The sequence below is a fragment of the Protobothrops mucrosquamatus genome, unplaced genomic scaffold, assembly GCF_001527695.2.
Source record: "Protobothrops mucrosquamatus isolate PMUCROS unplaced genomic scaffold, P.Mucros_1.0 scaffold1274, whole genome shotgun sequence".
Classification (NCBI taxonomy): domain Eukaryota; kingdom Metazoa; phylum Chordata; class Lepidosauria; order Squamata; family Viperidae; genus Protobothrops; species Protobothrops mucrosquamatus.
In genome coordinates this window covers 419,289-435,468 of record NW_015387480.1, presented here as the reverse complement: position 1 = coordinate 435,468, position 16,180 = coordinate 419,289, and the positions used below count along the sequence as shown (strand labels likewise).

Here is a 16,180-nt window from a genome sequence, read left to right as displayed (position 1 = left end):
TTCAGATCCTTCCCCTTGGAAGCATACCTGCTCTGGGCGGAGTTGGCAGCAGCTTGCATCACTGCTGCAGCTGCCTCCTGGGCCTTACGATTCACAGTTGGCATGGGTGGTCCCATCCCGGGGCCTCCTTGCTGAGTCATGCCTGGAGAACTGGGAGTCATACTGCTCATATTTCCAGGAAACGGTCTGCTTTGCATCCCAGTTGATGGCATTCGTCCCAAGGGAATGGTACCACAAGGCTGGCCTGGACCCTGTCCGTGCATTTGGTTGCTGATGTTTATACCCAAACCAGGTCCTGGGCCACTGTAACTTGCGTTGGTCACTCCAGAGTATGTTGGCTGTCTGGAGTAGTTCCCTAAACAAAACAATATAAAAGAGGAAAATAAAGTTACCAGTTTTGAATCTATGGAAAGAGCCTGCTGGAAAAAGCTATGTGCATTCAAATTATTTTGTAAAATATGCCTAAGTATTCTTAGCTAGTATCCAGTATCTGTCAGGCATTAGCGTTGCTGGATCTATATTTCTGAAACTTATGTGCCTGAATCAATAGGAATATATGGCAAACATATAGAAAGCTTGGTAGAGGAATGTGAACAAAGGCAATAGCAATAGCACTTAGACTTATACACTATACATTTGGTTTTAGAAGGCAAGGATATACCTGTGATTGGCACATAGGGTTCTCACAAGGGAAACATTCATTTATTTAATATATAGACCACCCCATTCCAAATGAGTCTCGGCTGCTTTACAACATTAAAACAACAATAAATACCAAACAAGCTCTAGTATCTGTTCAGAGATCGCCAGATTTTAGAATAGAGCTGGAAGGGACCTTGGAGGTCTTCTAGTCCAGCCCCCTGCTCAAGCAGGAGGACCTCTACCATCTCAGACAAGTGACTGTCTAGCCTCTTCTTAAAAATCTCCAGTGATGGAGCGCCCATGATTTCTGGAGGCAAGCTGTTCCACTGGTTAATTGTCCTCACTAACCGGAAGTTTCTCCTTAATTCCAGGTTGCTTCTCTCTTTGATCGGTTTCCAACCATTGTTTCTTGTCCTGCTCTCTGGTACTTTAGTGAATAATGTGACCCCCTCTTCTTGGTGGCAGCCTCAAATACTGGAATACTGGATACTGGAATACTGTTTGGCCACCATTCAAAATTACAACAGAGCTGAAAAAAGTGACCAGTCCTCACACTTTTGACCATTGCAGCACCCCTGAAGTTATGTGATAGCAACCTGTTCACTTGGCAACTAGCTTGCACTTATGACAATTACAGTGTCTTTCAGTCATGTGATTGCCCTTTGTAACCTTCCCAGACATCTTTTGAAAATCAAAATCAATGGGGAAGCTGGCAGGTCACAAATTGTAGTCCAGTGATGCCTTGCTTAACAAATGCATCACTAAACCACAAATTTTCAAGTCCCAATTTGGTCATTAGTTGAGGAATACCTGTACTGTTATTTTGCTCCGATCTACAACTGTTTGATACCAGTGAAATCATAATTAATGTTGCTATTTGCATCATGCTTACAACTATCTATTAAGAATCATATTTTATTCTGCATAACTGTGTTTGCTGTAAGTAACAAAAGCATTTCTATGTGTTATCAGAGGTCCAATAGAAAACTATCTCTGACTTTTTTCTTGGGTGTTCCTGATTTGGCATTTCACCTTAAGAATTTCCAATACAACTGCAAAATCACCATACGGCAGTGATGAGAAAACCTGGGAAGAATACTACAGACCAAACAGCCTTTCATTCCTTAATCCCTCTTTATGTAACTTTTAACTAAACACTGCATTCAGAATGACACAATAATTAAAACAGTTATCTGATACGACAGCAAATTTTGAGGCTGCAAGTATGTTTTTTAAATACAAAGCTGCTGTTAAATAAAAGCCAGGGTATCAACAATGTGATAATGTTTCAGGAGAAAAAATAAAGGTAGGCTTCTTTCAACATCTAAGCAAATATCAACAATAAATGACAGAGAAAGCCAAGAAAGAAAAGTACAAATTTCCATGTTTTTCTAATAGATTCATAATTTGCTGGCAATGGCTTTGACAGCAAGCAGATGGATGCACCATTAGTTTCAATGAATGGAGCAGATGCTGAGCTAGTCCTCATCAGCTGGGATATCAGGCAGCCAAGTGCAAAAGCCCACATTTTTTAAGTGAGTACTCTTTGGCGCAGCAGCTTTAGAACATTAATAAGCAACCTATTCTTTCTTCAACCAATGGAGCTCATTTCAGCTAATTGGAATGAAATCCAGAGGCATTGGAGCCTCATATGGAGGAAGAAACTAAGTTGTTTAGCACTAGACTTACATGTACAAGGAAGCCAAAAACATGGATAAGAAAAACATTAACATTCTCTTATAAAAAACTTCGGGGGGGAAAATTGGGAGTTTAAAACTTTGTTTTTGCTTTATATGTTTATTCCTATGTGGCTCAGTTTAATTGGCCTTGCAGAATTTTGCATTAAGGGCAAAATTAAGAAACATAGTGTAACTCCAGTTTGATTTCAAGCAATTTCAGTATCACAGCCTTTTAAAAACCTTTCATTGCCTTTTACATGATTATATTCGGCAAATAATTAGATACATTAAATATACACCAATAGTGTGGGTTAGCCAAATCTGTTTGCAAGTCACTTCGGGAAAATCTATTTTTTTATCTCTGCAGTACATATTTTAGGTGCTAAAATAATAAAAAACATTCCCAGTATCAAAGAAACAAGTTAGAAAACTGACTATTTCTGTAAAAGGTCTTCTATATAGATTCTAGGTAATTTACTTGTTATGAACCATACTTATGTAACAGCTAATTACACACTTCATTTGCCAATGAACTTTCACCTTATAAGTTAATTTTTTTAAAAAAAACATCACCCTAGCGACCATTTTTTTAGATTAAAATGGATCTATGCTATTTTATCTTTCATTAATAGAAAATGTAATCCTAACAATAGGCTATTCAAAAAAGTCCAAAGGAGCACTTTGCAAAAAGTGTGAAGGCAGCTATATTCTTTGGAAAGCTTGGGACTTTGAAGGCGAATGTTCCCGTTACGTGTGCGTGTAGCTCAAACCTCACTTTGGCTGGGACTGCCAACAAACTGACATGGTTGGCAAACCTATGGTTGCAGAGAATGGCAGAGAGAGCTGTGTGAGTGCTCCAAAAGGTGTGTCTGCTTTAATGCTCTGAGAAAGATGCTTCACACATGCTCTCTGATTTTAAGATGTGCTCCTCCTGAGCGCTTGCCTCAACCCTACTAACACTACTTTCATACATGTATGAACTTAGAAGTGAGGCATGCAGTTTTTAAAATAAAATTTAGGCTAATAAAAATTGCAGAGAATTTCTTGTCTGCCACCTGCTCATGACTTCTGGCATCCAGAACATTGTATGTGAACTGGTAAGGGGACTATTATACAAATACTGGGTTGGCCATGCAACATTAACAATGCTACTGAAAGTGATATTTCGCTTCTTATTCACCCTTTAAAGTTACCAATGCTTCAACGGTTATGAATTAAAACCATGGAAATTAATTGGGTTTTTTTTGTTATCCTTACCTGAAGCCCAGATATTTATTGGAGTGACACATAAAGCATAAAGCAAGCATGTGCTGATGTGTGTGGAATGGTGAAAGATGATGCTTTCAAAATTCAATAAGAAATCAGAAGCTCAGAGATAAATGATTAATTGCAGCAGGTTGTTTTCTTCAAGGTCAGCATCTATTCTAAAACTGAGTAATCAACCCTTTGTATTACTTAGGATTTTAAATCTGAGCTGAATTCTACAAATCAAAATAGAAATTCAAGTTGCGCAATTGTTGTCGCTCAGCAGGAGACTCATTTCACAATTCTGAAATATCACAGCACAGATATTCCATGGCAGGATTTTAATTAGAAACTAATCATTTTGGCTGATTCCAAATTAATTATGGGAACTAAATAACACAGATTTATAGTGCAGAGCTTTTTAAAAATAGAAATTGCAGAGTGTAGGGAATTGCTTGTGTGTTTTATTTTATGACAATGATCTACTTTTATTTATTGACTTTTTTAACATAAAAGATGACTTTTTTTTATAAAGCATCAACCGGGGTATGCTCCTGGATCAGCTCAGAAGGTTGCTAGTAGGCAACACAATATTGTGCTGTTGATCTCCTTCCTTTAGGCTTGATTCCAGTCAATGGTGATAGAGAAGGAGAGATCTCACCCTTGGCCCCTACAATATGGGGGAAGTCCGTTCTGGGCCTGGGCCTCCGAGACCCAGAATGGACTTCCGGAAGGGGCGTCCACGCATTTCCGAAGAGCCATTCTGGACCTTGCAAAAAAGGGCTAAGGCGTCAGCCAGTTCGCTGAATTCAACAAAAAATTAGCTACCGGTTCTGCTGAATCGTTTTGAACTGGCTGAATCCCACCACTACAAGAGACCTCTGGGTGAGCTCATCCATCACTATGGGGTGATGTATCATCAGTATGCTGGTGATACCCAATTATATATCTCCACCCTGGAAAATTAAGCGACATCATGACAATCAGCCTGGAACTTGAGCAATGGGAATAACTCCACTACAGGAACTCTTTCTCCCCAAAATGTAAGCTACAAACAATGCATGTTTACTGTGGTACGTACTGCTTTTCACATACAAATTCAATAGTTTGATAGCTCCATGGCGAGTTACTGAATAATGCAAACTGCTCCAGCTGTTTATATTCACAACATACAATAGTTTCAACTACTTGACAGCCAACAAAACTGTTTACTGCAAGAAATATTTCTTTGTTTGGTTTGAAGATTATTTACAATCCACTTGTGTAATTTTAATTCATTTTTATTCCACATATTTCTTTGGAATAGGAAACAAACAAACATTGGTCTAGTACGAATACCATCCTGGCATTGAGACTGAGCCTTTGCTGATGTACTGATTTTCTTCCTCAGTTGTTAGATGATTTTTCTCCTGGAAGCCAGTTCAAACCACCAACCAAACCGCTTTCAAACACTAACGTCTATTCTGAAATGCTGCAGTATTACAACTTTCATTCTCCCCCATCAATATGAGATCTGGTTAAGAATCATGGAATTGCGGTCCAACAATATTTGGGGGTCTAAAACTGGAAACTACATTTTGTTTATCAACATCTTCTATTACAAACAAGAACATAAAATAAGGGCACTGGACAAAGGGCAGGCCTTGACAGAGAAACTGAGGAGGAATTTTAAGAATCCCCATAGACTTTAAAATGACAACAGTATTACTGCTGTCTTTTCCTATCAATAACTTTGATTTAACTGGAACTGAACCTATACTTATGCAATTGAATCATCCATAATTGCGAATACATTTTTAAAAATCATACACTATTACAACATCTTTTTAGGCAAAAGAACTTGGAAATTTATTTATTTTAATTTTATTTATCAAATTTCTACACTACCACTTCACCTAAGTGAGTCTGGGGATTTACAAAGGCAAACTAGCACAACAAAAAAAATATTTTGACTGACAACAAATTTATAATTATGTTATATTGAGAAATACATACAATTTTTATCTCATCACCAAATAAATGAAATGTTATTGTAATGGAGGTATTATTGTTTATGTTACGATTCTAATGGAGGCTAGAAAACAAAATGTTTAAAAGGAACTTTAGATATGAAATTAAAATGAAAGGAAATGGATAGTAAGTAATTAATGCATTGCATTCATTTTGCAAAGTCTATTGTGCATCAAGGTGAGATTTGGTTAATGTTATGCACTTTATTGTAAATTTATTCATTTGGATTTAACTTTTTGGACAAGTTTGAGAGGAATAAATAAAAATAAATAAAATAATGAATCAAAATCAAAATCCAATTTGAAACACCACAATGAAGACTTCATATCATCAGACTTCATTGACTTACAGACACAATTGGGACTCGAACTTTGGTCACTAAGTTATGCAATTGTTAAGCAAGTGATCACATGACCCAATTTATGACTATTTTTACCATGGCTATTAAGAATATCATATGGTTGTTAAGTGAATCTGGCTTCCACAATTAACTTTGCTTTTGGAAGCCTGCTGAGTAGATTACAATGATCACATGACTGCAAGATGTTGCAAATACAGGCCAGGTGGTGTGACAGTCTTCAACGTTGGGTCACTTTTTCTGAGGCCATTGTAATAGTTGTTAAATGAACAGTTATAAATTGAGGACTATCTGTATAGTTCTTTTTAGTTCATCGCAACCTTCATTCAGAGGTTATTTAAAAGGACTTCTTTTGGAGCATTCAGTATTTCAGATTTAATATTCATTCATTTATATTCCTTCATTGTTTTCAGCATTCAGCAAATCTTTCTTTATATACTGTCTTCAGCTAGTCCAAGCTATCTCCTTGACTCAGTATACAAGATGACAGAACTTTTAAAGAACGCTTGCTTTAAAAACAATAAAAAAGAGCTTTGACCAATATGGCAGTCAAAGGATCTTCAAAAGTTCAGACATCTTGTGTAACTGTTATTGAAATATTTTATTTATTTGTTTGTTTATAAAATCCTCACATGAAGCTACAAATCAGCTCTGACTGCTATAAAGCAGTGGGCATTTCCGCCAATAGTTTGGAGCATGTCCACCTTTCCTTAATATTTCGCACTGGGCTCTAAAATAACATTCTAACCTAAAGACAGCTCCAGTTCTTCTGAAACATTTTAAGGTGAAAACTGCAATATTGTCATGATCCTTGTAAACAGCTGCAATGGTTGTCTGCAACTTGCAAGAGTTTATTAGTCTGGTGTGACTGAAGCTATTATGTTGCTAATTTTATCCATGTCTATATTCATCATATCAAAGGTAATGAAGTTTATGAAATTTATCAGTAGATAAAATTAAAGAACGTGATCTAATCGTATTTCTATAGAAAAGCACTAAAGTTTTCAGAAGGAATCCAATGATCTTTTTGTTATTTTAAGATAACTGTTTCAGTAGTTTAGATTATATATTATTGATTTTATTGCAAAGTACTTCCTTTGATTGTTGTGAGCCACCCACAGTTGAGAACTGGGTGACACACAAGTTTAATAAATGATAATAACTGACTTTCTAATCTGTTTAATGTTCTTGAACTCCATTGCAATCAGGTATATCACACCATTTCACTGAACTATGTCAGTCAATCTCCTTCATATTATATATGCTAACAATAGAGAGCTGCTTTATTCTAGTAAAGTTGATATGATGAAAATCAGGGGACAGAAAACACATTTAAAGTTGGGCAGATAGCAAAGCAAAGCTGCAGAATATAACATTCAACAATGGAACCGAAAAATGGTGAGCTGAGCACATGGCTGCTTCATTGTATAACAGATTACTTACAATTTCAGGCAGCCCACTCTCTTAGCTTTATGAGATTATGTTATAGTAATTGTTCAGAATATTCCATCGTATGTTAGGGTAAAAATAAGCTGGCATCACCCTGATCCGCACACAAAAAATGATCTAATTTATGATGGCAAGGTAAATGAAAGCTGCAGAATCACTGCAAGGCTTCTTCAAACTGAGCTTGATTCATAGTGACTTTGTGGAGATAGTCATACATTTTCCCTTAATAACAGTATAGAAGGGTTTGTCACTACCTTCTGGGATTCTTTTTCAGCTTCCCAGGCTAGCCTATAGCTTTGATATTCCCAAGAGATCTCTCTTCCAAATAATAATTGGATCCAATCCTACTTAGTTCCAAGTCTAAGTCAGTCAGGAACTGCTGCTTGCTGAGAAGCCAAAGCACAATATATATTTTTTTCAATCGCCAATGAACTGAGTAAATTGAACCATCTGTGCCAGAAATAAATTTAAAAAATGGTTTCAAAAGAATGGTCCTCATTCAGTTTGCTGGTTGTTACTGTCACATGGAAGCCAGGCCTATCTCTTAAGTTGCATTAGTGGCTATTGCACTGTAAGAAAAATTAGGCACATTTTGGAAGATTGAGTTGTATCATTGCCAATTTTTGTATTCACATATTAAGAGCTAAACTAAACACTGATCATCTAATAACTCTCAGATATATGCATGATATAATATATCCAAAAATAATAACATCCTTAACTTGATGAGTCTGAAGTGGTATCTTACACATATAGCTGTGAAATGCATAATAGTACAATGAAAACATCCCCCCCCCCAATTTCTTATCTACTGAGGGCAGGTCCATCATAAGATATATGCATAAGTTCTCCAGAATAAAAAAAAAAATCTGATGCAAAATGTGAAAACTACTGTTGATTGTGGAAGATTAATAAGAATTTATCATAAAACTACTTGCATCTTCTATGTATATAACCAATAAACAGTTTTTCCAACAGGAATGGTTTTACAAAAAATCTTCTGGAGAAAAATGGTACTGTATACAGATTGAAATAGCAGTTTTAGTTCTACCTGATTTTGTTTCTATGTCTGGACCACAACCTGTTGTGGGTTACACTCCTGTCACTCTGGTGGATCTATTGGTTGGAGCAACTGCAAGCTATCTGTGTTGCAATTATCTATAATAACTTCAGGGCAATGTCAAACAGCATTGATATTGCTGTGGAACTTCAGGGCAATGTCAAGCAGCATGAAATTGTAACTTCTGAGAGCAGATTGTATGGGAGTCAGTATCAAAATAGAGATGCTGAGATCCTGAAAATATCTGTGGTAGATGCCAAAATCTGCCCCAAATTATTCCTACATCTTACATTAGGCCGTAAACATTAGATAAGAATAAGGAAAGACTTATGAACTTGTTCTTTCCCCATCCCCTGAGGTTCTCCTGTGAGAGATATTTATGTTAGGTGACTTTATTAAGATAGGCCAGTAATGGCGAACCTTTTAGAGACCGAGTGCCCAAAAACCTCCCCCCCGCCCCCGCTCCGCCTCCCACCCTACCTGCTCCATCCTCCCCCCCACCCCCTGCCCCGCCCACCCACAGGGACATGCACCGCTTCCATGACCTGCAGATCACCAAGGCAGCCCTGCAGCACCATGGCAGCCACGCCCTCTGCCCACACCCCGCAGCATCATCTGCACGCTATGGGGTGCGAGGGTGGAGTCGTGTCTCTGCTGCCCGGCTATGTCCTTGACTGCGTTGCTTCTTGTGGGCCGCACCTGGGGGCAATTCTCCTCCAGGGAGACTGCTGGTGAGGAGGAGGCCACGGGGGGAGGCGGGGCTGGGGCGACGGCACGTGTGCCCACAGAGAGGACTCCGAGTGCCGCCTCTGGCACCCATGCCATAATTTCGCCACCACTGAGATAGGCAATTGTAACTATGATCACTTTTCCCAAAAAAGAGAGGAAAACAATTTTGCCCCAACTCAGAATATGCAAATTCTGAGGTATTTCCAATCAGCTTTTAATAAACAAAAGTTGGGGTAGGAAGTATATATTAGTACTCTTTTCTGCTAGCATTTTTAATAATGATATTGCAGGAAAAAATGAAAGAGCATTCTTAAAAACACATTTTATTGCATTTTGTTAGGATTTTAAAGGGAAAAATGGAAAAGCTAAACATATTTTAAATCATTATTTTCCAACATGGTCAAAAATAAAAAGTTAGAATATATATATAAAAAAAGATATGACCACCATCTCTGGCATATACAGGTAGTCCTCAACTTATGATAACTGAGCCCAAAATTTCTGTTGCTAAACAAGTCAATTAAGTGAATTTTGCCCCTTTTTATGACCTTTGTTGTCACAGTTGTTAAGTGAATCACTGCAATTGTTAAGTTAGTAATCCAGTTGTTAAGTCAATGTGGCTTCCCCATTGATTTTGCTGGTCAGAAAGTCACAAAAGGTGACCACATTACTCCAGGTCACTGCAAACATCATAAATATGAATCAGTTGCCAAGAATCCGAATTTTGAGCATGTGATCATGGGGATGCTGCAATGATCGTTAAATGTGAAAAACGGTTATAAGTCACTTTTTTCAGTACTATTGTAATTTTGAAAGGCCATCAAATGAACTGTTGTAAAAAAAAAGACTGCCTGTAACTCATTTTTCTACCGAATAAATCATAGAACACTAATTAAACCCAGAAAAGTTCCTATGTTAATTATTTTACCTTGTGGTCCATACTGGCTCATCTGAGTTCCATAAGTACCACTTGAATTACTTTGTGGAAAGCTCCCGATTCCAGAATGCATTTGACCTCCAGGTGAAGGATGGGGTGACATAGAAGGTCCAGTCTGCTGAGATGCATATTGTGACAACTGAGGGTTTCTTTGAATGCCTGTCATAAAACCTAAAGTTAAATAGACATGACAGAGAGAAAAATTAGGGACCTCCATATTAATAACTTAATTTAAGGTAAATATTGAACACTGTCAGTACTTTCTTTTGTATCTCATGACATTAGAGTTGCAGCTAGAGTTATAGAAGTATTTAAATCTTGGAGTCCAAAGTAGCTAAACAGGGCATTATATAACTACAGTAGTAATGCTGTGGCTTGGACTTTATCACATCTATAATGGCATACAAAGATGATTAATAAATATTAAAATAAAATTAGATAAGACAGAAAATTCTAATTATACTTAATAGCAATTTCTCAAACATACTTTTTTGCAAATCCCTTCTAATCTACAGTATATGAGGAATATGACAGTCTTTCAGAAGATAACACAATAGACATTCCTACAATTCTTTTGGCATTCGTTGTTCATTTTCTGCCTCTGTAACACAAAAGACTGCCATTATTGCCCTATTTTGGGAGTTGGGTGCACTGTTATTACAAAAAAAAAAAATCTGCTTCAGGAATGCTCGGGGCATGATTAAAGGGAGAATCTCAATCATATATTAACAATTCATATGGAGATGATCATGGTTTTGCTATGTCCATATGAATTGTTAATATGAATTTGAGCAGACCTTTGCATCATGTCACAACTACTAGTTTTGCCTGCTTCTGTCGTCCTATCATAATACAAGACCTGTGAATACCCCAGCTCAAAAAATGATGCTCATCCCTACTTTAAATGTGGTGCAACTAGAAACAAAAAACACCCAAAGATCTTTGGTTAATGTTAAGAAATATGAATACTAATTTTACATTTTAGCCAAATACTGTAATTTACCACAGAAAAATTATACAGAGTTCTCCTCAACTCTGAAAATACTTTTGGCCATTTGAGTTCATTCAATATATCACCCATCAATGCACACAAACACTCTGGTCTGACAGATTAAATAATATATATTCTGGTGATATTTTTATATCAGTTATGAATGAGTTGATGCATTGTCAGTAGGAAAAATGCATTTGGTCTGATGTCTCCATCTCACTATTGGCTTCATTTATTACTGAATTTATAGTTCTCTTTTCAGTCTATCTGTATCCTCAATGTGACTTACACAAATTTTAAAAAGTACCACATACAAACCATAACTATAAAAGCAATATAACCAGAATCAAAGTTTAAAGCCAACATGCCTATGATGCAAGTGTCAAACTATAGTGTCCCATTACCCTTTTTTAGGTAGGAAGGACTAAAACCACGGGGAAAGTGTCTTTAGATCCAAAGCCATCCTACTTGATGGCATTAAAATTGCTGAGAAATCCTGGAAAGCTAGCAGGGTCATACTAACAAAATCTACATCATTGTGTGGATAAAGATGTACCACTTTCTCAATCACCATATCCAAGAAAAGAATTATTTAAGAGTAGTCAGACAGGACCTTTTTTTAAAAATCAAGCAGACACTGAATAATTCCTTCAATGGGGTTAAGTTAAAACCTGGCCAATTTAAGGGTAAAGTTTGAGCAACCATAAGGTGGACTTTAGCTCTACATATAGTCTGTCAATGTCAACAAATAAAAGCTACAAAGAATTCTATATGAACAGGATAAGTAATTATCAAGGTTATCTATCAAGGTACCCTATGGCCTATCTCAACACTGGAAATAAAACTCCTGCAAATCTAATCAACTTCATTTGAAAAGTATATTGAAAATTGTTCCAACATTTCTGGATTCTATCCTCCAATATCTTGGTGGAGATGCCATACAGTGTGAAAAAGCATCACTACCCTGTTCACTGCAGACAAAGGTTAAGAAATTTGCCCTGTTTAATTGCTGTCACTAGTACTGTTTTCTTTTTCAGCCAAGCCACTTAAAGTACCCCAAGTCCATGTTTGATTTAATCCTTCCTGAGAATTTCTCCATTTGTATTTCCCCCTACATCACGGGTGTCAAACTCGCCACGTGATGTGACGTGCCGCGACGTATCGCAATTCTTTTTGCATTGCCGGCAATGGGGTGGGCGTGGCTTCAGTATGATGAAACTGGCCCACGGGCCTGCAGTTTGACACCCCTTCTCTACATTATCAATTATGTTACATTCCTCCACTACAGCGCTTTCCTTACTAATTTCATTACACTCAGCTTGCTAATACATCAAGATGCCTCTTGAGTTCTGCTATAACTAGATGTACTTAGGAGCACTAGTGCTAACTGTTAGGGCCATCTCTGTATTCCACAAATTGGTCTGGTCTTCAACAGAACTGTTAACAGACAATGGGGGAAATTCCCCAAGTATATTCAGAAAATCTTCTAGATCCATCCTGTACCTGAAGTAGACCATTTTCACTTTTCCTCTACCTATACAGGAGTATATATGCTAATCTAAACAGCATAGGCAGAAAGTGATCTGTCTACAATAATAAAGTTTACAGAAAACTCCTCCGCTATCAGATCATTAGTATAGAAGTTTTAATACTCCCATCCTCATCCTGTTTTGAGAAAGCTATTTTTCACACATGCTTTAAACCAAACATGAACACTTGGAGAATTAAGAAAGGAAAGTCATAGAAGCTACTAGAACTATTGTGTCCAAAAGCAGGATTATCTTAATGTTTTAGTAATATTGTGTTTTAATCCTAATAAAGAGTTATATTTCACAAATTTGTCACTCTCTCTGTATAAATCAGTTGTTCATATACTTTTCTTGACAACATTCTGAATAATTAAAAGTCCTAATATTTCACATATACATTCCTTGCTAAGCAACATTTATTTCAACATAAATGCTATTTTGATCTGCCAACTACAGTCAGAATCCCTTACAAATATAATATTTTACATGTTTCAGTGATAATTTTTCATTTTCTACTGAACCTGTTGGCACATAATTCTTGGACTAGCAAAATCAAATATGAGGGTGATAAATACATTCTAGCATGCACACTGTTATTAAATGTACTTTAACAGTAATCAAATCTGAACAATCTGGTGAATAAGAAGATACTGATAACAGGCACAGGGTGCTTCAGGGTGCTATTGGCTTAAATGTTGAAAGCTTAACTATCACAGTACAAAAAGCCATTCTAAAAGCAAGTTCAGATGGATTGGCCAGTTGTGAAATACTGTGGTTTCAAACTTTCAAAGGAGTTTATCCTCTCAGAATATAAAGTAACTTAAATGATATTTATGTAAGACAGATTAGATCATTAGCAAAACACTATCTTTTAAACATTTGCATTAATAGAGCACTTGCCTCACTGGATAGATAGAAGGTATATTATAAAATCAATTGGAAGAGAATCCAAATAGCAGTGGAAAATGAAGGCAGGTGCTCTCAACTAGTCCCTAATAGTATACCATCAACCACTTTACAAAATGTCAAATTCTGAATTTTAAAACCACGGAAGACGAGGCTATAAATGTTTATATGGGAAGAAAAACCAGGTCAATGCAAACCCTGACTCATCACTTTCAACCTTACTGACACCTTCCCCTGCCCCCCTCTCCCTCTTTGCTTTCCAGTTATTTTATTTTTGCTGGTACAGCAGCCACAGAAATTAAGGATTTTTGGCAAGCAATTTTATTAGTTAACATAAACGTCAAGCTGTTCTAGTGGGCATTTTTGGGTAGTAGTAAACCAATAAAAATTCACTGGGCTACAATAACAAACTTTTTGTTTAGCACCCTGAACATTGAAATAATGACTGCTAAGATTTGCATCTTGCTGACACAGCTTTTTGCATAAATTCAAGGAAAGATGCTTTAAAAATGCTTCTTTGGTGAAATAACTCACACAGCTTGTCATTTTTGCACATTTGTCTTCTACTGAAAAGGATGCCAAATTTGTTGAGAGTAGAGATGTTTGTTCTACTGCTTATATATTTTAAAATCCTCTATTCTGTGTTTGGTCTTTGGTCTTTATTTGTTTATTCATTCCTCTTCACAAACTGAATTGCTTTGGTGAAGGCAGAAAATAACAACCCAACTAAAGCTTTAACCAAGACCCCCTGGAGTTCCACCAGCTGTGCTATTAAGTTAAGTGGCTAAATCTCTCAACCAATTCTCTTTCTGATAGGACAAAACCCTCATCTATATACAGCAGCAATGATATTTAAGTATATCCCCTCCTTTTTTATTTTTTTCCTGTTTAAGCCTCAAAATTAATATCATCTATCATTGATAAATTGGAATTGGGGGAAGGATTAGACAGATTCCCCCAGATGATAGTTTGGGAAGAAAAATCCAAATTTTCCTCATACAAATCTTGCTTAATGATGTCAAGTAAACTGTAGAGCAATGCACAAAGGAGTTTATATTTTTTTAAAAAGTAGCATATAGTTAAACTGGGGATCCTTAACTTACTATTTCCTGATTGCCAAACTGATCCAAAAGTAAACTGTTTTTTGATAACAGAAATGCCAACTTCCTTTTCCCCAACAATTTACTGCATTGTGATACTTTACAGTTTGATTAGAAAACACCTTCCCACTGAATGTATTTCTTCAGCTTCTTCTGATCTTTAGCAGAGTGTTAGCAAATGTTCAGGAAAACTATAACTGCTCTTGACTGATTACAGAAAACCATAAAAATCAGCAATAGCATTGTATTGCTGAAGAGTTTCTGATTTAAATCAGACCTAAAAAGAGTGTACCTTTTCAAGGACGTCTACTCGCTAGATGCCCATGTTTCAGGTTGTATCAGCTTTATCACAGTGCTGTCTACCTGGTTTAGGTACATTGTCATGACCAACAAGACAAAATGAAATATTATTTCTAGAAAACCAAAGGGGCAAGGAGTCAGTTTGAATATCTTCCAACTTCCTAGCAAGTATGCTAGAGAAGAAAGAAAGGATGCTTCCTTGCTAGGATCTCTCTAACCTACAAAGTATAGTGAATCTAAAGATAAAGCTAACTGAAAACAGTCAATCAAAACTACAATACACGGTAAACTGCCTAATAATTTGCCAAAGCGTTGTGCAGAATTGTTTGAAAAATTAAGGTGACTTGTAAATTGAACAAACAAGCAAACAAACAAACAATGCCTATGGAATGGAAAGGATGGACTGGTTCCCTCCTAAACCAAAACTCATTCAGAGTGAAGAAATTTTTGAATTTGAATGTACTTCTCCGTTTGCTCAGTGCCTGCTAGCTAAGATGGCAGGGAGATTCTTGGCTCCTCTAAATAATCATTAACTGTGCCACATTTGTTTCTGCCTATCCAGTAAGTTGAGCGAGAGAGATATTTATTCTGAATTCAAAATGAAGATAGATTAATGGACAAGACAGGTTCAAAGCAATTGAATTAGCAGGCTGCTGGCAGTAATTTGAATGCACAACTAATCTTGGGAACCAGAGAGTAAAAGCAAAATGCAAGGATTCATCATGAAGCCAGAAAAGAGTAAGAATGCAAGGAAGGAAGGAAGGAAGGAAGGAAGGAAGGAAGGAAGGAAGGAAGGAAGGAAGGAAGGAAGGAAGGAAGGAAGGAAGGAAGGAAGGAAGGAAGGAAGGAAGGAAGGAAGGAAGGAAGGAAGGAAGGAAGGAAGGAAGGAAGGAATGAAGGAATGTAAAAGTTTCTGGAGGAGTATAGGTTAAAAGATAAAGTCTAGCTATGTCACCAACAGATTTAAATAAAGATCAGCTCTGAGTATGCTTCGCACATACTGAGAAACCCAGGGGAGAAACGTCATGTGAAAAATGAGGGCTTCCACTTGTATTGCCAATGAAGTCAGTTGGGAGTGTGTGATAAGAATTCTGAATAGTAATTTTGAAAGTGGCTGACAAGGAAAAGGAAAAATAACATTTTGTGTTACGTGAATAATTATTAAATATACCTAGGCAGCACTGAAATGTATACAAGATGAGCTCATTTCCTACAGTAACTGCTTGCTCTGAAATGTGGTTGTTG

General features: G+C 36.8%; 1 protein-coding gene across 1 annotated transcript in view; it reads right to left on the bottom strand.

Annotated features, from left to right (window-relative positions):
- Window positions 1-16,180, bottom strand: part of ARID1B (AT-rich interaction domain 1B) — a 378,023-nt gene that overhangs the window by 64,485 nt on the left and 297,358 nt on the right. The window contains exons 8-9 of the mRNA XM_029285097.1: window positions 10,101-10,280; window positions 28-355 (exon numbers count right to left, since the gene is read on the bottom strand). Coding sequence (XP_029140930.1) covers window positions 28-355; window positions 10,101-10,280 — 508 coding nt within the window. The remainder of the gene's footprint in view (window positions 1-27; window positions 356-10,100; window positions 10,281-16,180) is intronic.